This window comes from Aythya fuligula, chromosome 1 (assembly GCF_009819795.1).
Source record: "Aythya fuligula isolate bAytFul2 chromosome 1, bAytFul2.pri, whole genome shotgun sequence".
Classification (NCBI taxonomy): Eukaryota; Metazoa; Chordata; class Aves; order Anseriformes; family Anatidae; genus Aythya; species Aythya fuligula.
Genome location: NC_045559.1, coordinates 163,487,658 through 163,509,153, shown reverse-complemented (window position 1 = coordinate 163,509,153; position 21,496 = coordinate 163,487,658). Strand labels below are relative to the sequence as shown.

Here is a 21,496-nt window from a genome sequence, read left to right as displayed (position 1 = left end):
CCCTGCAGTGGCCACAGCAGTAATTGCCACTTGTCACTTCCTTTTGGGGCCACCCAGCTTCCTCAGCCTCTCCTCAGAGGAGAGGTGCTCTAGTCCCTTGATCATCTTGATGGCCCAATGCTGGGTCACCTACAATTCTGACAGTTGTAGACATTTCTGTGGTGTTGAAAAGGGAAATACCAGGCAGAAGGGACCCCTGCAGAACTGGAGTTTGCTAGTGGTGTAATTGTCTGAGATGCTCAAATGCTGACTGGACTGAAGCTTTTTGATAGGAAAGGGCAGTGTCATGCATAAAAAGGGACCTTTTTAAAAAAAGTTTCATCTTTAAGAGTGAAGTCCTGATTCTTATGGTCAACTGAAGCTTGATCCCTGATTTCTCTTAGTAATGACTTCTTACTTTTTGAAGGCAAATGCATTTCAAATTTCAAAGGGATGGCATCTGGGGTAGGCGAAGATATCATGGACAATAATGGGTGAATAGCATAGGCTACTGTGCAGGCTAGGACCAAATCTCCTATGAGATGATGGGATGGTCTTGAACACAGCATAGCTGGAACAGGATCCCTTGAAAAGCTGAGAGCTGCTTGACCAGGTACGAAAGCATGTTCATTTCTATGATCTCACAGTATCATAAAAGTACTTCAGTAACTTGCTGCATGTTTACTAGATATTTCTTTATCTTTGAATCCTTTACAAGGGCAGCATTCTTATTTTAGAGCTCCTCAAAAACGTAATCAGAGAGAAAAATTAGTCAGCAAAATTTACTGAACTTCTAATTTCTTTTCCTTTTCCCAGACCAATGCACTGCCTCTTCCAGTTCTGCTCCTGTCGTCTTTTCAGATGAACAACATCCTTCTGCAGCTCTCTTGGACTTCAATTTCCTCTGTATCCATCCTTCCTCCTCTGTCTACAATTATTTAATTTCTTTGCCAGAGGCAATTTCTTTCATCTCCTGCCAAAGAGAGGGACTCCATGTAAGCACAGTCTCTGGTCCTTTGTTGTACCTGGCGTCTCTCATTAGGTGGTGCTGCACGGCAGTGGCAATGGTCTCTGCCATCAAATGTTGTAATATTAGGAGCTCATTACGTGTAATGCAATATATTGCTATGAGCAGTGGGATAAGGAGCCTTCGAAAGTCTTACTTCCAGTCTAGTGACTTGGTGCACGTACAGTGTATTTCAAGAATCCTAATATAGTTATTTCTGTGTTTATATTCCTTTAAATGTTGAGACTTAAGGAAAAAAAAAATCCCTTAACATATTTTTAACCTGATGTTGCAGTTCTTTATGGCTGCTTCTACTGCTCACTCTCACTCTCACTTCTCAAAATGCATTTGTAGATTTCAATATTTTTTTAATTTTTTAATTTTTTAAAGAAAACTAAACATAATAGTATTCAGGAGCTTTACAGTCTTGTTTTTTATTTTGATTTGAACATGTAAAACCAATTGAGTTCCCTTAAACTAATCTTTCCCCTTGAAGATTATTCCAAATTGAGAGAAGAACATAATATTTCTACAGCTGAAGTCAGTGAACTCAGCTTTACTTTCTGCAACTTCCACCTAATGGTTTATTTCTTACATAGCTGTCACTAGATAACATTGGAATTTTGAAACGCTGCAATTCATGTTAAGTGCCATAGCTTATTGGGAACTGGTGCCATGACTGCTTTTTTTTCCAGACTCTGTATGTGACACTAATTGCCTTGATGGTGTCTTTTGACCCTGTTAAATGCTAGTTTCTGCACAATTTCTTTTGCTCATTGCCCATCTGTTGACTTGTTAACAAGCTAAGTAAATCCGGTGAAATTGTTTGGAAAAACATGGATGTGCAAGGAGGAGATATAAAAGCTAGGGAATGTGGAGACAAGAGAGAAGATGCAGTCAGAAGGCTGTTGGTTCCCCAAACCGCATATGTGTGAGTGTGGGTGTATGTGCGAAAGGGGCTGGGGGGGGGGGGGAGGTTGGTTGTGTTTTTGACTGCAGCTTGCTCAAACCATGTCTTGGTATGCTGCAGAAAGTACAGCTTCCAGTAAAGACTGAAAAATTCAAAAGATTGAAAAATCTCCAGTAATAACAAGAAATGACTTCCACGCATGAATAACCTCTCTAAACACGTGAAAGCAATTATATCTGAAACATTTCCCTGTTGTGTGCTTATTCTTTCTATCCAGTGCCTTTTTCCTTGTGCTGAATGTGGTTACAAAACCTTGTCATTAGATCTCTGGCTTGCTCGTGGTTCTGACCATCCACTTTGGAGAACCATGTGTATCTACAGTGTTAATGATTTAAACTATATGAAAACTCAAAGTATTAAACACACCCAGAATTACTAGTAAAGCAGTTTAGGTGTAATCTGGGACTGAAATACTGAAATGTGCTTTGGTTTGGGACATTTCATTTGGTATCTCTGTCTCTCTCTGCCACCTACATAAATAATCTCAATAGAGACCAGCTTCCAAATAGAAGAGGAGTTGTGTTATATTTTTCTTAATTGCTGTAAGATACTCCATTGTTTAAAGTCCTTCCTACAAAATAAGTGCTAATGAGCTAAAAGCTTGTACTGAAACTTGTAGCATATACTCCCTGGCCTGGAATTACAATAATAATAAAATTGGGCTATAAACTTGGGAAATACAACCATCAAGCTTGCATTTATCTCTTCTTTTACGTGGACAAGGTAATTAAATATTCAATTACAACAAAGTGGATACATTAGTTATAAATACCAAGACAATAACGTGCTAGACAAATGTAATTTTAGTACCTCTACAGCAAAAATGTATTCCTTTAATCCTTTTTTTTACAGTTTCGCTGGACAAATGTTATCTTAATATCTGTTAATACACCCTTATCTTTTAATATTTCGATTCATGTTTCTATTTTAACTGAAAATGCATGAAAACATTTTTTTCCCCTGTGTTCATTTGAAACCCAAGTGCTGCTGTTGTCATACATGTAAACTGTTTTCCTTCTTTAGTCAAAACAATGGTATGGAGAGATTTCACATAGTTCTTCAGATGCTTTTTTTTTTATTGTCCCAATTCAAAGTTCTTTGTGACAGCATGTGGCCAGCCATTTCATGAGTCATATACTGCCAGTCTCATTAGGGTGCTGAATGGCTGGATCTTTGGGTATGTTAAGCCTCAAGAATCTGAACGAAGTCCAGATGTTATCCTTATCTCCAGTATCCTGTGGATAGACAGATTTGGATCTGTGGATGCTGGGAACCCACGGGTCGACAGCTATAGGAGTTTGGGGGCTGGGGAGAGGTGGTTTGGTGTGTGAGGGGAGTTATGGGGGGTACACTTTCATTTTTAATGCCATATTAAAGCACAGTCATCTGGGATGCTTTCTAAATGCAAACCTTTCACTTGGCATGAAGGGGGAAAGGAGGCTTTGGTGCAATTTCAGAGCTGTTTGAGTGGTCCTACAAAACCTTCTGTTCATACGTTGTGTATACTGTTGTAGTGTTTTCTAAGCTGTTTTGTTGCTGATATTTTTCTAGCCTTTTTATTTCAGCCTCCTAAGGAGTTGTTCAGAACATATTGATTTTTCTACCCAGGGCAACATCTCTGTCTTCTTTGTTGCCCAGCTGAGACTCAGCTATTCATGGATTCATTTATCTTTTGATCACTTATTCCTCAGCTTGGAGAAGTGAACAACTTTAGGTCAGGTAACAATGAATGCTGTGAAGAAGAGGTAGATGTTTCAGGGAAAGAAAAAAGAAAAGATTAAGAAATGGCACATGAAATGACTTTTACAATAGGTGAGCTCAAAATTTGGCTAGCATGAGAGCATGTACATTATGAAACACGATCATTAAAAGATATCTAACCAGTGAAAATGGAATTAATGCTCCCTTCTTCTCTTAACTCAGTAGATGACTTTTCTAGAAACTATTCCTTCATAAACTTTGTTCCCTGGGTAAGTTTACCTTTTTTTTTTTTTTTTTTTTTTTCTATGGCAGAAACAAACAAACAAACAAAAACCCAACCAACCAAAAAAAAACCAAACCACTGAAGTCTAGGGCATCACCATTATGATATGAATTACTTCGAAAAGCGAACTTTCAGTTAACTTTTTTTTTTAATATGTATATATTTGTGGCTTTCTCATTTTGGCATGAACTCAATGTTTAGGCACTTTTTCTCATGACGACTTTATCCTTTTCTCTACTTAATTAGGGATTTTAAGGTTAAGGTACTGCCATTCTGGTTTTACCACCAGCTGAACTCATTTGGAGATCATATGGCAACCTTAAAATAATCATCTTGCTCTTCTATTGTTTTGGGAACATAGATAAATGTGGACTTTTATTTAACTGAAGTTAGTTGGAAATACATGTGAGAACATAAATTACAGAATGGTTTGGGTTGGAAGGAACTCTTAAATATTGTCTAGTCCATGCCCTGCTGTGGGCATGGGCATCTCCAGGCTGCCCAAAGCCCACATCCAACCTGGCCTTGAACACTTCCAGGGATGGGACAGCTACAACCTCTCTGGGCAACCTGTTCTATTGCCTCACTCACCATCCTCTGAGTCAAGAATGTCTTCCTGATACCTAATCTAAATCCACTCTCTTTCAATTTAAAACCATTGCCCCTAGTCCTGTCACTACAGGCAATTGTAAAGAATTGTGGTTCAAGTTGAAGTCAGGATGCATAAATTAGGGTGGTGACTTGAGGAATGGTGTACATTTAAACTATTTGCAGAATTTATAGGCACATCTGATTTACTTGGATATTATGTTATTATATTAATCTAGGTGACTGGATTTTTTTCCAGAGATTCATAGTTATTCTAATTTCAGTTCACATTTGCAAGTTTTATGTCCTACTGGAACACCTACATCCATTTACGTTATGCTGCCTATACAGTGAGAATTTTTTATCACACAAACAAAATAATGTATGTTGTTTTTCTAAGTTTGACACCTGTCAGTACACAGTCATCAATATAAACAACAGTAAGCTTATTCATCTTGCTGTCACTTGTGGGATGATCTTGTTTGGGAGAATTGGGGGTAGGGAAGCTTTACTGAATTGCTTGATCTCAAATGTTTATGGAAAATGTCCTTGCTCTTTCTGCAGTATTGTTCCCCTAAGTCAGGGCTTCCCTTAAATAGTGGAATAAAGATTTCATTTCTAACCCTCTGAATTTGGTAGAAGAGATGAAAAAGCACATAAAAACCCCAGAGTGTAAGCAGCTGATGTGAAGAGATCTGTACTTCTCATACCTACAATACCAGTAAACGTGTCTCCTTGCTTTCCCCTTAACCGTTGCTTTTATTCATCTTCTGTATATAATAATAAAAAATGTTACATGTTATTTCAAAAATCTTAGCATGACTCTTTCAGCAGGCATACCACAATAAGACCCCATCATTACGATGATGATAGAAAATTGCAGTAAGACTTCTTCAATAATCAGTCTTTTCCTTTTATAAATGTCTGTTTGATTTGTTATCAAAGGCATTTTTGGCTGAAGATTGAAAGATTTCCACATCCTCTAAACCAAAATTATGTCTAGGGATTTGGGGTATGGGGTTAAGCAGGACAATACATCTCTGCATTGAGCAATAGAGCAGGAATTATTCCAGTTGAAAAACAGAAGTCTTTCAGACAAAAAGGGGAGCATTCACATGGATCAGTATAAATGATTAATGGCAAAAATATTAATCAGCTTCATCCTTTTTTACTCTTGCTGTTATTTACAGCCACCCAGGTTGTTTTCTTCAGTGCAGTCATGCCTGTCATGGGTTTTAATAATGAATTGTGAAGAATTAAAGAGGAGGAGCTTGCTTTTGTAGAAATCCAGATATTGCTCTTCGCTCATATAAAGTTGTTAGGGTTGGCAGAGTCGTAAGTTCATTGCTGGGCTGTTTACAAGGAAAGTCTCTGTGGGTACCAGATTCTTGAGCACTTGTTAGTCCAAACTCCTGAGAGGCTATCAACTAAATTGTGATAGGAAGGGAGGATAGCAGCATAGTTTTCTTGGCTGCTTTGGACCAGGCATCTCTCCTGCTACCAGGGATGAAATGCCAGCAGAATTCTATTATGAGTGGAAGATATACATGCCCACTCTTCCCAGGACCTAAAAATTCAAGGAGGTAGGTCCTGCTTGCTTCAGAAATGAGCTGCTCTTTTCCAGTAGTTGGCCTTGAGGAAGCTAGTAACCTCTGGTCTAGCTGTTTGCTGCAAAGACAAAGGCTTTCTACCCAGGTGGTCATTAATGTGATTTAGCCACTTCTCTGTTCAAGGTTGTGTATGCAACCCCCCAAATATGGTTCCCATCATCTTTCCGTTGGAAGGTTTTGAACAAAATTCACTACTGCAGCAATCTGTGGCAATGTTAGACTTAAATTCAGAGAGGAAGAAGAAATGGGGAGGAAAAAACTGGACTGCAAGTCTGCAAAGGCAGACAACTATATCCCTTGCTCCAAGGGATATGGCAGTATTCTAGTTCATGGCTACCGATCAAGGACAAAAACTCATCTCCTGCATACTTAAGAAGGACTATAAATAGTTGTGAAAGATGGGGCAGGGCCTTTTGCAGGACTTTGAGTGAATGCATCTAAAGTTCTCCACGAAGCTGGTGCTTATTGTCTTCATCCAGAAGAACCACCAGTTCCTGCAAGAGTGGAAAAACAAATGAACAGATAAATAAAAACCTACTGATTGTTTTGTTCTTTAGGCCTCTTCCTTCCTGACAGACCCTAAAAGGCAGAATCTGTCAGGCTGGGGTATAACATTTTACAGACAACTTTAGGTAAAATGGAATGGACTCAAGATGTGGTATAAAATGTGCCATTAATTTACTTCCAGGTCCTGCCAAAAAATACAGATGCCAGAGCACTGGGAGTTTTGTGAATTCTTGCTTGTTGGCTGTGGGTGTAGTCTATTTATCTCCTTGTGCATCTTACTGTACACAGTAACAGTACAGTTTGGGAGTGATATATTGGATAGGGGCGGTTAGAGCTAAATGAGTGCTGTAAACCGAGATACGTAATGCTAGGATTATGCAACAATGGAGCCACTCACCCTGGAAACTGATCCACTTTTTTTTGTTAACTGAAAAAAGAAAAGACCATTAGCAAGGTAATAATTCAGACATTGATGCATATGTGAGGTGATCTCTCTTTTCTTTAATTTTTGGCACAGACCCAGTTCTGTGGAGGCAGGCAGTGTGTTAGAACCCAGGGAAACTGGCACACATAGCTGAAATATTGCAGTAGGGACTGTACCACAATATCAGATTCATATCAGTGCCCCACTTTACAGAACATTAGCAATCATCTCTACAGCATGATGGTAAACTTGGCTTTTATTGCTGCAGGCTAAGCTTGGGACCTGAAGTTCATAAATCAGTTTAGTGTCTTTGAGGTCATTGTCTGATTAGCTTCTTGCCCAGTGGGATTCATGTGCAGTCCTGTATTAAGGCTATTTCTTTCACAAATGGTTTGGTATTTATCTTAAATCTTCCATCCCTAACCTACAGATCTACATCAGGGAGTTGCACGCTTCACACTGATGCAATTAACATTTCTCATGGATCAGTCTGTGGGGTCCTTGCTTGACTTGTGTGGTCTAAATGGGGCTGTATTAGAGGACCTTTGAACATGAGACCCAGAGAGCAGGACTGGCAACGTGAACTGCCGAGCAGACTAGATGGCTGGTGGGGCCTTCTGACGTAAGGCTTTGTTCAGACTGTGGTTTGGGCATGATGAATGCCTCTCTTGGGTTTTAGCAGCTTGTGATGCTTTAGTGATGTTTGTGATGGAGAATCAATTAACCAGCATGCCTAGGTATGTAGTGTTGGATTTGCACTGGATGGTGAGAGTATGGCTTGTAGTATTTTCACCATAGCAAAATTAAGGTGAGAAATCTGCTGCTACTTTGCATTTGTGCGAGGTGCATGTGGCCTACACATATATATAGGAAGCCAATCCACATGAAAACTTATACAGTCCTACAGGACAGCTGTCTGTCTTGGGAAGCCATTCAAATAGGTGAAAATCATGGAAGCAATTTGATGTGAACTCCATTAGCATTATTTTATTAACACTGCAAGATCTTTCCATTTTTAATGGCTTTTAAAGCAAAAAAAAAAAAAAAAAAAAGCCCATTATGATCAGCTACATTTGGCCTTTAGTAGGACAAGTTGAAATGTACTCAGTGTTAATTTTGGTACTGAGACATATAATTAGTGTATTCTTCTGTTCTATGTGTTTTTTTTAGTTCGGTCCTTCATGATTTTGATACCATGACATTTTTTGAATGGTTTATCTTTGTTTACTTCTTGATTTGCTTCCTAAATAAATCATAGCAAACCTGAAGTTAAATTAGCCCTCTGCATGTATGTGTGTGTAAAGTCTTGATTTACATGCTGTTTGAAGTAAATTGCACAGACCTGGCAATTGCAAGTTACCAAAGTATTAGGGGACGCTTTCCTACAAAATTGAAATCAAACTGTTTTACTGCAGCAATTAAATGTGATTTATGATATAGTCTTTAATTATGTCATTGCCTTCTTTCTATTAAAAACAGAAGGAAGCAAAATGCATTCAGCTGAAGGAAGGAGAGAGGAAAAAAAGATAATTTAAAGAGATTATGTTCAGACATGGATAAAAATCGCTTTTGGGAGATGTTTCTTTTATTGTTTGGTGGATCACATGGCCTAAGTGGTTGAAAAATTATCCCAAATCAATTATGTCTATTGCATAAGAATACCACACCCAGTATAACCAGTTTTAATGAATAAATGGTGACTCACAAATTATAGACATTCTTTGAAGAGGTAGTATCTCAGGGTGCGATTCACTTTGTCTTACTTAGGCCCTTAAAATTTGGGGACATCTAAGTTGGTCAATGGTTTTCATTTTTTTTAATGGTATCTTGTTCCTATGTAGACTACAATATTACAGTTGTTTGATGCCTTGCAGTGGGTATAAGGTGGATAGAAGTCCTTTGCAAGAAATGTTCTCTCTATGAAACCTGAGTTTAAAAAGGAGTACTACTTTTTTTTCTGACATCAACAAATTCAAAGCATTGTGCAACTTGGAAAATGTTTCAGTTTCAAGCCATCAGTGTTAAATTGTTCCTTGAGAATACCTCTTAATTACTTAATTATTAGTTACTCTTTAAAAGTCAATACTAGTAAAGCTGAACTTGGCAGTACTGATGCTTTTATTTTAACATCAACAAACCATGTAGTCTCCAAAATCTGCTAGTTGCAAGATCAGTCTGACAGCTCCATCCTGTATACCAAATCAATGTTGATTGCCAGAGTGGCTGCACAAATAACTTGGTCAAAAGGCTTTCAGTGTAATATCCTCTAATCTTAGTGTAATTTTAAGAGGTCTGTAAGGCTAACACTATCATCTACAATCTTGTGCTGAAGTTGGACTCTTGTAGTTCAAGGATGACTTTGACTTATCTGAGTTGATCTATCTTAAAACTTTGTAACAGTCAAAATATTCCACACCTTGTTTTGGATAAGTTTTTGTTGTTGTTTTGTTTTTTAAATTGCTTAGAAATAACTTTAGGAAATGAAAATGTTATTATGCATTGCAGTGTGTGGCACTCCTGTGGAGGAGCTATGCTGAAGTTTATTTCTTCAGTGACAAATCTTCCTTGGCTTCTTGAGAATAATTTCTTAGGAGTGACCTCTTTAGTTATATGCAGTTGTAATTTTGCAAGGATTTTTAGCTTAAAGGTTATTTGCCAATATATATGTCATCACAGTTTTGGAATGGGCCAAACTCTGGCCAGCTACTTTAGGAGAAAGAAACATCTCACTGTCTATTGCTTGTGTGACTTAAGAGTAAAAATAAAATAATTATACTCTGCAGTTCTACAGATGTCTGAGAAAACTCTAAAATGAGAATAACTTTTTGACTCCAAGAATTGATTGGAGTCCTAGAAAAGAACTTAATCCCATTAGATTATTTTTGTAACATCTAGTTTTGTTCTCAATAGAGGGATTGAAGTTCAAGTTTTTGAAATTAAAAAATACCTTATGTAAAAGCTAACTGCTTAAATTCTAGGTTTTCTAGTGGTAGCATGCATTAGCAATTTAGGGAAAAATGAAAGGGTGATAATTTTACAGCTCCTTAAAGAGCTGTGTCCTCTCCTACGCTCTTTTACCAAGCACCGTTCATTTGTTCCACCACTAATTTCTTTAATTACTGTGGTAACCAGTAACTTTAGTCTGGATGCACACAGATGCCACAGCACTTTTAATTGTGTGCCTGAAGTCCTGCTCAGTGATGGAGATGGTCAGGATCCTCTAAAGAAGGCTTGTAATAAGCTAGTGACTGACCTGGAGACCTCTGAACTAAGCAAAAATAAATGTCCTTAGCGTTTGATTCCTGTATTCAACAGAGAAAAATGCATTTGGGCAGTTCTGGAAATTTTGTGTCCTCCTGATTTGTGTGTGTGTTACTAATCTGTGTCCATAAGAAATCGGCTAAGTTCATTCACTTCAAGGGACTTGTGCAGAGGGGAGTCTAATAAGAAGAATCTCAATAAATTCTGGCTTGAGAAGGGTACTGCATTGATAGTCTCTTTTGAGATGGAGTGGGTTAATGCCAGAAGCAAATTTCTTTTGTGGAAAACAGCTTTGCTGCAAACCCGTAGGCAATGCTTCTGGCATCACGTATCTTAAGTCCTTTATAAGGCATTGTTCTTGTTCACTGCTTTTCACCCCATATATATAAAGTAGCCCCACTAGTATAGTCTTACCACTTGCCAGCTAGTGGGAATTGATGTGCATGTGGTAACAAAGACATGCCAGAGTGGTTCCTTAGTCACGTTGCCTTAGGTGCAAGTGGCAAGGGGGGAAAAAAAAAAAAAAACAGTATTAAAATATTTCATGCCGGATATCATGAGTGTACAAGCTGTAAAATGAAGTAGGAGATAAGACTCTTTTCTTAGCACTTCTGTTTCAAATATAATTTATGCTTTTCAGTATAGCTGGTATTGCTTTAGAAAACAAGTATTCCCACAGAACTTAGCTGAAGATTGTGTTGCACTAGCAGAAACTATCTGAAGATGTTGGATGTGACTTCTTTTGAGGCACAGAGAACTGTTTTTTAAAAGACTCTTTAAAAATTAATAACAATAATAATAAAAAAAAAAACAAGAACATGAACTATGCATTGAACTGAAGAAATTTTTTGTTCTCAGATGTTCTTGCTAGTCCTGATTTTGTATGCATGTATCAAACTAACTCTCAATTATTATTTTTATAGACAGTTACTGGGAAAAGCTTTGGAACCAAAGACTTTCGAGCAGCTCTAGAAAATGGAGTACTGTTATGCGAGTGAGTATTGACTTATCTATGCAAAAACGCTTCAGTTTGCTGTTAGCTGGCCTCTTCCCTTCTTGGCCTGTTGCAGTTTTTTTTTTTTAAGTAACCGAAAATAAATTTGAAAGCTGTTCTTCCTTCCCATGGCAAATATCTGCTTTCTAAATCTACACATTCTGTGTGTTGTTCGATACACTTCCTTGTGTCTTAGCTGGAACATTGTGCTAATCCTCTGGCTTGTTGATTAATTATTTTGGCTGTAATGCTTATGGCATCAGTGGACTTTCTCTTCAACTTATGCATGGCTGTGATCAAGACACTCAGTTACTTGTCAGCCTGGTGGTGGTGGTTTTCCTGTTTCTCCACAAGAAATTGTTGTGTGCTGGCTGTTCTCTAAATCCTGAAAGAATTATTCCTCACAGAGAACTTGACACCCATAGAACACTTTTTTAGAAAAGTACTTAATTTCAGAAATTAAGGTTATGAAATTGTAAATTAAAAATAGCATGCAGGCCTCTGATTTCATGTGCCCATTACTTACTGGTATTGCTCTTCAGCATAAAATATGAGAGGGGTTATTTTGCCATCTTATATTTATATCCAAGTGCCTCAATACCATAGAATCTATTGGATGTTACTTGACATATTTTATAAGCTGTTTTGTTGTTTTATTTGTTTTAAATAAAAAGTGTTTCAGGATGATAAAAGTAAATGGGTTGGATATTAGTGTCATGTACATACATATACATATTAAAAAAAAAAAAAAAATCAGAGTGGTTTGGGTTGGAAGGGACCTTTTAAAGACTATGCAGTTCCAACCCCTTGCCATGGGTGAGGACACCTCCTACCAGACCAGGTAGAAATATTTTCTTGTATGTGCATGTGCAGCCCAGGTTTCATTACCTTCAAGACTGAATTAGTTATTGCTTTCAACAACAAACAGTACTCTGACCTCAACTTTTTCTAGAGTGCTTTCTCAAAAAAAAAAAAAGCTTCCTTCTATTTCCTTCTATTTATATGTTATAGACTTGGCACTAGTGGAACTTGTCTGGTTTCGTTGGTAGACTGAGTCAGAGGTGTAAAACATACACTCATCAGGTCTCTTCAACATGTCTGTAATTTTCATCTGTACTTACTAGGTTTCCAGGACTGGAAGTAGTGCTAAATCCTTATGGGTTAAGGAAAAGCAGGTGTGAATGTAATTAGAATGTCAGTATAGAGAAATCCTACTAGAGGTTTGCACATGATGCTTAAAAAAATACCTTGATTCTCAGAGACACTTAAATCAGTTCAACCAAGCCAACTTTCAGAAAATATTTATAAAGGTACAATTCTCTGAGTTTAGTGTATATCACAAATAACCAAAGTAAAGGAAAAAAACCCCACACCATTTCTGTATCTTTCTTCTTTTAATATTATTGCATTTCTTGTTTGTTCTTTTTTTTCTCCTTTGGGCATGTCACCTTTCAGACTATCTTGCTAGTTGCTTCTGCAGTTAACTTTGTGATGTGAAGGAGATGATATATTTTGAAGCGATGTTTTAGGGATGGACACTGTATTTTTTAACTTCTGTAATCAAATATGTAGTAGACTGAATCTGGTAATAGCTTATACTATTTCTTTAGGTATGTACTTATTGGGGTGTGTGTATTGTATTCAGCTGTAACTTTTAAGTAGTGTCTTCAAGAATTGGTAATGAACTGATATATTCTAACCCTCTGATATCTTCATTGTTGACATGTCTTTGGCAAAAGAATATAAGCTTCCATCTGCCAAATGTAAATCAGTTAAATTTATGTGTAATTAATAGCTACATGCAAGAAAAACATCCTATAATCTCTTCAGATGAGCAACTTGCCTTAGGAGGCATGCAAAATTTTTTAAAGGTAAAGACATCTAATTATGCTGCACTCAATCATATAGCTGTCCTCCCATATCATACTTCTTAAATTTGACATACTTGAAGTACAGGGATAAATGACTTCCATAGAAATTCCATGGAAATAGAGAACAGCAAAGTGTGAAAGGCTTTCCTATGTCCAGTTTTCACTGAAATAGACAGAATATGAGGTCTTAAACAGTGGAGACGAATTCAACGCAGCATTATTGTTGCCTTGGTTCCCCCATGCCATGACTAGTTTAATGTCCACAGATGCATTTTCTCTGGAGATGGATACTTGACAAACTATAGCAGACCAGACCTATACTTCCACCTTATATTCCAAGGGTAGCCCAGTTGGCTTGATAGACCCGCTTGATGACCAAGTGTGTGTATGTTAGCTGACTGATAAATCCTTTGATACTATACTAAATGTCTTTACAAATATCTTTATAAATCTCTTTTACTAAATACATTAGAGGAAGAAAGACATGAAAGTTCTCCCTATTTCATACTACTTTATGTTCTTAAGTAAATAAAGCAAATAAATAACATGCATTTGGAAGATTTAAGAAACGCGTGTGTGTGTATATATATATGAATTTCACTTCAACAGATCAATATTTTTGTGGTCTTTAAATCTTTAAATGAGAAATTTTTCTGATTAACATCACTGATTTAGTAGAAACACAAATCATTTTTTCCTTGCACCAATCTAGGCATTGATTTTTTTATTTTTTTTTATTTTTATCTCACTTTGCCATTGTCAGCAATCTTTATTTTTGTGACTTTTCCTGTTTTTGCTTCTATGATCTCTTATTGTTGCTTTTTGGAAATCAGCTGAAAAAAAGACTTAAAAAATTGGACAGGGAAGGTTGTTAATGAGTTCAAATTTATTTGGCTCAAGTAATATGTGAGGAATATATGCAAAGTAGTTCTTAACTTTAAGCATGAATATCACTGCTTATTATGTAACAGAAAATCATATGATTTATTTTCAGTTTGATTAACAAGATCAAACCTGGCATTGTTAAGAAGATCAATCGTCTGTCAACTCCAATAGCTGGCTTGGTAAGTAATGACAGTAATTCTATTACCTGTGGTATAATTTCTGTTTCACTTTTTTTAATGTGTGCTCTTGCCTATTGGTCTTACATGGTCTCATAACAAAAACCTTCCAAGTGTGTAGAATGTTATCTCTATTTCCTTTTTTGTTTAAGATTTTGCTGTATATACTTTGATGTAGAATAGAGATTACCTGTGCTGTGATATGGATCTGTATCTTCAATCAGCTTGTCACCACATGAAGCTGCATCATCCCCTTATCAGCACTGATGGCTCCTGTGCGCAAATACATATAACTTTACCTTTCTTTATTCAAAGGCCACCATCCTATATTCCATTCACAACCCACTTCCTAATTTCCTCTCTTAGGGAATGGGCAGAGATGTCCTTTGCAATCTGAGTGTTTTTAGAAGCTGCTTCTCCCCACCCACAGTAAAGCCTATGTTACTTTAATGTAACTCTGATTCAGAAATCTCTCTTTATGCTTCAGCTAAGGGATTTGTCGATGTTTTGGCTGTAAATCACGTCATCTGAAGAAGGAGAAAAATAATGATGGAATCACTTACACAGGAAATCTTAGACTTCCATTTGCTATTTGGCAAACTTTCTGGTCAGAGACTGTAAGCTAATATTTTTTAGCCCTTTGACAACAGAAAAGCTTTTGAGAATATACAAATTCAGAGCTTTCAACTTTTTTTTTTTTTTTTTTTTCCTCCTAGAAACAGTATCCTTTTTAGTTATTCCTGTTGCCAGGGTATCTATGTCTCTTAAACAGTTCTGTGACCAGAGCTGCTTGGACTTTTTTAAAGACCCAAGGTGAACAGGGATGAGAAAGTAGATCACACCTCATGGTAAATGTGCAATTTCAACATTAGAGAAAGTTACCTGAATTCTTAATAGAAGTAGAATACTATATTTCTCTAACTTGTTTTGTTTGCTCATCCCTTTAATATATCTTCTTTTGTTGATCAGCTATGCAACTCTTTAAGAAAGAGTTCTAAAGTGTATTTAACTTGGCTAGAAGTCATAAGATTGGGTTAACTTGCCATATATCATTGCACAAGCTCAGAAAGTGTATTTCCACATCAAATGAATGTACAAAGCATTAGCTGCCTTTGTCCTAGAAAAGCTTTGGGTATTAGGTTTGTGAATAATGAGTGCTGCACATTCTTCCCCTATGAGGAATCCAAAAAAAGAATTCAAATTAAACCAAAATCATTCTGGGGAAGACAGTGAGGCTATTCTATCAGTAGTTTGGTTGCCTAAAGTGTCTCTAAAGTAGGCATTAATCCAAACCAGATAAATATAGGATAGATTTAATTTTTGTGGTGACTAAGTATTGTCTTGAAAGATAAAATGCAATGTTTTCATTTTTACAAGTATTATTATTTTGTTTTCAGATACAAGAATTTGGAGTATTCATTAGGTGTGTAGTTTGTCTTAGTTGTGGTGCGTTATTGTTCCTTCAAGTTGTTTCTAGTTCCTACAAGTCTTCAATAATAAAAGAAAGCAGAGGAAAGGTGAATGAATTTCATAAACCAAGACCATTAACACCGCCACTAATGGTGGTGGTGTTAAAATACCAGTTCAAGATAGTAATTTAGACAGCTGATGTTTTATGTAACCCCGTGGAAAAAAATTTACAGAAATACTTCAGTTTCAGAAGATTGTGATTATTGTGGCAATAATGGTGAACGAGAGGAGACTTATTTTTCCAGACTTGAGAGGAATGTGTTCAATTATACCAGCTCTGGAGAGTCCCACTGTCATCATTGCCTGTAAAACTCACTAAAAAATATATAATTTTGTGCACTTACAGAAACACAAGCATTAGTACCTGACAGGCTCAGGATACCATGGCTGATGAACCACAAGACTTAGTTGACATGGATCCTTTCCATCTCTACTTCTATACTTAAAATAAACGTTTCTTCTTCTACTGACAAATTCTCTACAGTGCTTGCTAGGAATTAGCTGGTAGGCTTGCTTGCCGTGCTCTAGAAATACTTTAATTGTTGTTACTTGCTTCTCCCACAAATCTGCTTCTAGGCTGTGTTTGCCATGGCTTCATATCCACTTCTACAGCTCTCACTTCTGCTGCATTCAGTGTCTTTTGGTCATATGTTAATTGCTCCCCACCAAGCCTTTATGAGATTTACTAATACTGCTGGTAGGGGGACTTTTTTTTTTTTTTCCTTTTTGTTAAGCAGGTGTGGACTTTATCTTCAAGAGGTAGGATTTATTTCTAACAGATAAACAGATCCCCCAACTTGAATTTGAGTCTCTTGATCTTTTGATCCTGTTCTTCCTACACCACCTTCATGGTCCTCTGGACTCATGATTAAGGACTCAAGTCCATTTCCTAAAAATTTATTAATCTTTGGGCATCTAGCATCCATTTCTGTCCTGTTGTTTTTAGTTAAAAGGGAAATACCTTTTTTTTTTTTTTTTTTGGCAGAAAACAAAAGCTTTAAAAGATGTGTATGTATTTTCAAGTTAATGTATTTGACTGCCATATTAGTGTGGTATTTTTTCCCCATTTCCCTATGAAAAATTATGTTCACTTCAAATACTTGGCAGTGTTCTCAGTAGTGCAGAAATACAATGTTCAACAGACATCTTTGGTTGAATCTCCAGAAGGGTTTCATTATATTGTTGCTTTGACTTCATGGTTATTTTGAAAACAAATTTGAGTAAAATAGGAAGTGAAAGCCTATATGAATAATGAAAGAGTCTGGTTTCTAAGGAATATTGTGCACTACACTTTTTGTATTGAGGTGGAAAACTTAACTGTTTTTTGTTGTTTTTGTTTTTAATTAAGTAAATGCGTTATTAAATTGACACTTGCTTTTGTGATACATTAATGTTTAAAAAATATAATAGCAGCTTTATATTAACAGAATCACCTAAATTTCAAGTTCATTTAAGACAACTGAAAATGGGCTTCAACTTTCATCTCTAATTTGAGTATACAGCTGCCTAGCAATTTTGGGTTTGGATCTCAGTGGTTGGGGTGTAATCATGATGGAATGGATAAATATGTGCCTTGATTAAATACTGAAATTAAGCTTAGCATTCAGTTATCAAAAATGCTGAATTGGTACTAGGCAAACTTAAAAATTCATTAAGCTATTACTGAAGTGCTGCTGCTCCATTTCAGAGGCATGTGTCTTCTGTTGCTTAGGTGATATCTATCAGTCATCTTATCTGTCTTTTTTTAATGTTTGTTTGGAAAACTGAACTGATACACTGAGGGAAGAGACCAAGACCGAACAAGTTGCAGGCAAGTGGTGGGAATAGGAGGTAGAGGGCAGAACAGGACCATCTTTTGATGCTGATGAGAGGTGCTCAGCCCTGAAGTGAACCTCTTATTCCAATGGCAATTAGCAGGACATGATTGCTGGGAACACCTTCTCCTGCAGCAGCACATCCTAGATCCTTGTGGGTTCCTTCCAACTCAGGATACTCTATGACTCACAGAGCAGCATACACATTTGATTAGTCCTAGATCAATTCCAGCTTGCCCAGCTGAGTTGATGTGCAACCTTATTGCTGCTTCAGAGCTGTGGTGGCAGTAACAGATGCCACTGCAGCCATCCTGGGCTCTCATGTCATTGCTGATCAACAATGAGTGACCAACAAAAATCAACCATGAGTGACCAACATAATGTCAGCACAGCTCTCGAGGAGGTTCCTGAACAATGACACATGCAGCCTTCAAGGTACAAAGGACTAATTCCAGCAGTAGATGCAGGAGACTGTGACTTGTTTGATTTTTAACAGCATAAAGAGGGTGATGTGCTTGCACGATTCCTGAAGGGAATTTGCTTGGCTGCTTGCTTGCTTTAATTACCTTTTAAAGGGATGGTGAAGGCAGCTAACACCACTAAATGAAAGCTGAGAGAATGTTATTTGTTGAAAACTTTGCACTTGAAATATCTTCTGGAGAATGAAGAACTGGTTTCTGCTTTTCTTTCCAGTTGTATAAAACGCACAGTGCAAAGAGCAATCCACATTTTTTTCCCTAGTACAGCAGCAAACCAGTACAGAGTAGCAGTTCATGAAGCTCTTAAGCTCTTTGGTGTTTCTAGGGGACAGGGAAAGGGTAAGGAAAAGGTCAGAGAACTGTAGAGGATGGGGTTTCATTTGGCAAGGCAATGAAAGTGAAGTCTGCCTTTAAACAAACAAAAAACCACTTTGTGGTCCACTCTTGTATCAAATAGGCTTGCATCAGGGAAATGTGATTTAAAGAAAATTCTTACATTGAAAGATCTTGCTGGGTTGATCTTTCTCCCCCTACTTTGCTCCTGTTATGGAGAAGACACTGCTTGTATTGATTTTAGAATAGCACAACTTGCATCTAGACAAAGAACTATAAATTTTATGCCTTGTTCCATCAGCATGATGCAACTGCACTTGTGATGTGGATAGCAGACCATTCACCTCACCTTCTGAAAAACTGCCTTGCACTAAAGAGCAATCCCGACTTCTCTGTTGCCTCGTTTCTTTCAAATATTGTGCATTGAATGACCATTTCAAAATGTTTTTTTGATGCTTTATTCCTTTTGCTGTTTTCCTAGCATGGTGTTAGTCCTGAGTTTCAGATGAAGGTGAAAAAGTAATCCCCAAAGACCTTTTCACTTTCCTTTTATCCAAGGAGAAGTTTTTTCTTAAAAACAAAACTTCTTACTCTTAACAACAAGAACATTGTTTTACTTGCTGTATGGTATTTCTTTTTTTTATTTTATTTTATTTTGTAATGATTCTCTCCCTTTAGTAGTGAAATAGGCAGGAGGAAAAAGAAAAGGAAATCTTGAATCTTGCAGTCTCAGGATGTTGCTAAATAAAAAGTTGCAAGCTGATTTTGTTGGGAGTTCTCAGGGAAAAATATAATGAATGTTTTCAAACCTTCCCCACCTTCCTGCCTCCTCCTCCCTTCCCTCCCCTCAACCCCCCAAAAACAAACAAACAAAAATAAGTCTCAAGAAGTATGTGTTTCCTGCTTTTCAGCTTGAATCCCAGTATGTGAGATGGTTTGCATATAATCACACCAGGGAGAGGACTTTGGCCTAACAACACATTTTCCAACAGAGTTCTGTAGAGTGTTTTGAGATGCATCTCTAGTTGCAGTGCCTTTGTTCCCCAGAAACCTCACATTTCCAACTTAGTTGTTTGAACACAAAGAGCTTGATGAACTGGGGTGGAAGTCAGAAATCATGAGACAGTGGGAAGATGAATGAGTTCTGTGTAGCATAAGGCAAGCTTGACATATCTGTCAGAATAATTTGTTGCTCATTGCTCAGGAGAAACAGCTGTATGGTCTGTAGCAATGCAGTTTTTAATAAATATAAGCTTCCATCTGAGACCTGGTGGTCAAGAAAAAGTCAGTATCTCCTTTGGGGAAAAAAAAACAACCAAAGGTAGCTAATGGGATTCTTGTCTTGCAGTGTCCTGACCTGGGCGCTTAAGACCATCTGTCTTTCCTCATAACTAGCATTAATAAGGAAGTGCAATGCTTTGCTCTGCCCTGTGGTCAGGAAGAGTATCATCACATCAGAGGTGTGAAGGCTGTGGTCAAACCACAGGGCAGAGTAGAGAACTACTGTTTTTTCCAGAATTGTAGATGAAATGCCATCAGCACTTTTTTTTTTTTCTTTGTTAAAGCTCATTCCTCGCTTCAAATGAGCAGAGATGTTGCTCACTAACTCTTTGTGAGAGCTGGATGGACATGAGCACTGAACATCATCTTCATGAAATTTGTTTCCCTTTTATGTAAGAGAACTGCTCATCAGTAGGCAGGTTTGAACCAGGTAGTCCCAGGTTTAAACATGTGCATCTGAAAAACTGTAGAGTGGGATTTTTTTGTTGTTCTAGTGTGCAACTGGGGTTGCTCTAGGGTGAAGAGTGTCTTGCTAGTTTTCCAAGTAGTATTTTTTGAACACTTAAGTTCCTAGTTCACCCAGGCCCAACATGCCCTTCTGACAAGTGCTACTCAAACATCATTCCATCTCTCCTTTAATACAACCTAATATAACAGCACTATGTTATCTAGTGTATTTATTTAATGTATCAGAAGGAATTAATTCCACTTGCACCAAAACAGCCACCTGAAAAAGAGAGGGAGAGCCACTTTGTTGTGGAGATCATCAACATGTAACTCCTAAACTAGTAAAGTACGGAATAAATCAAGGGAAGAAGGGAGAAATATATGAAAGAAAATTACATAACACCAAAATAAAAGGGAGATAAAGACAAGGGTGGAGAAGATGGAAAAAAAAAAAAAAATAAAATACTGCAACTAAAAAATTTTTCCAGGCCTTTGTGCCTAATGCTTTGCAAACCTTGGAGACGCCCTGGTACTTCCTTATCAGTTGTCATCAGGTATAGCTGGCCAAAATTTTCTGTGGGAATGTTTTCTTGACGCAGTTTGTTTTTTTCCCTTGTTGGAGGAGAATGGGAATGGCAAGCAGACGAGATTTTCACTTTGCTGTAGCACATCTTAAAACTTTTTTTTGAAGATAAAATCCACATAACACTGAAACTTTGTTTTCATTTTTTTTTTTTTATAGAATTTGGCTGTGAAGTTCCCTCTCTAGATTATATAAATTCAAATTACTTTATATTTTCCACTTAGAAATTTTTAAAAAATGATGGCAATATATTAGTATGTTCTTACAGAGTTTTAAAAGCAACTCTACTTTTCAAATATTTTTGAGTAATTCCTTTATGCCGGAAATCTTGACTGTATTCATTTTTTCCTACTTCTCAATTTCGTGTTTTTTAGTATAGCCTTTACGCAGGTCTGCACTTTGTCTCCTTGCATTTTGCTTTTTCTTAAAAAAAAAAAAAATATATATATATATATATATTTAGCTTATTAATATCTTAACCGATTTGCAAATCAGAAGTTTAATAATGTGGATTTTATTATATATATATATTAATAGTGTATATATTATATATTAATAGTAGCTTGTGTGGTATGAGAATAAATGTATGGGAACCTCTTCTTAATTCTATTTGTTATGGAAAATATGGAGAGGCAAATGCACAGATACATGGAATAAGTTGTATAACAGCTACTGTTGTTTATTTGGCCTTGCTACCAAAAAAAAAAAAAAAGCTCAAACCTGGGTATAATTGCTGGTAGTGCAGCAGCTAACAGTATCCAAAATCTCTCATAAGAAATAGTTAGCCTCATAAATTTTGGTTGGGAGCTGACTAATGAGTTAATAAGCATTTGA

At 36.9% G+C, this 21,496-nt stretch overlaps 1 protein-coding gene across 2 annotated transcripts in view; it reads left to right on the top strand.

Annotated features, from left to right (window-relative positions):
• The window catches only part of LMO7 (LIM domain 7), a 129,059-nt gene that overhangs the window by 23,461 nt on the left and 84,102 nt on the right, over window positions 1-21,496 (top strand). Inside the window, exons 2-4 of one of the 2 annotated variants that reach the window (XM_032198950.1) lie at window positions 796-974; window positions 11,253-11,323; window positions 14,189-14,258. Coding sequence is in view for 1 of the 2 variants with exons in the window: in XM_032198957.1 (XP_032054848.1) it covers window positions 11,253-11,323; window positions 14,189-14,258 (141 nt within the window). In the remaining variant the exon portion in view is untranslated. The remainder of the gene's footprint in view (window positions 1-795; window positions 975-11,252; window positions 11,324-14,188; window positions 14,259-21,496) is intronic. The other variant, XM_032198957.1, reaches the window with a different exon arrangement.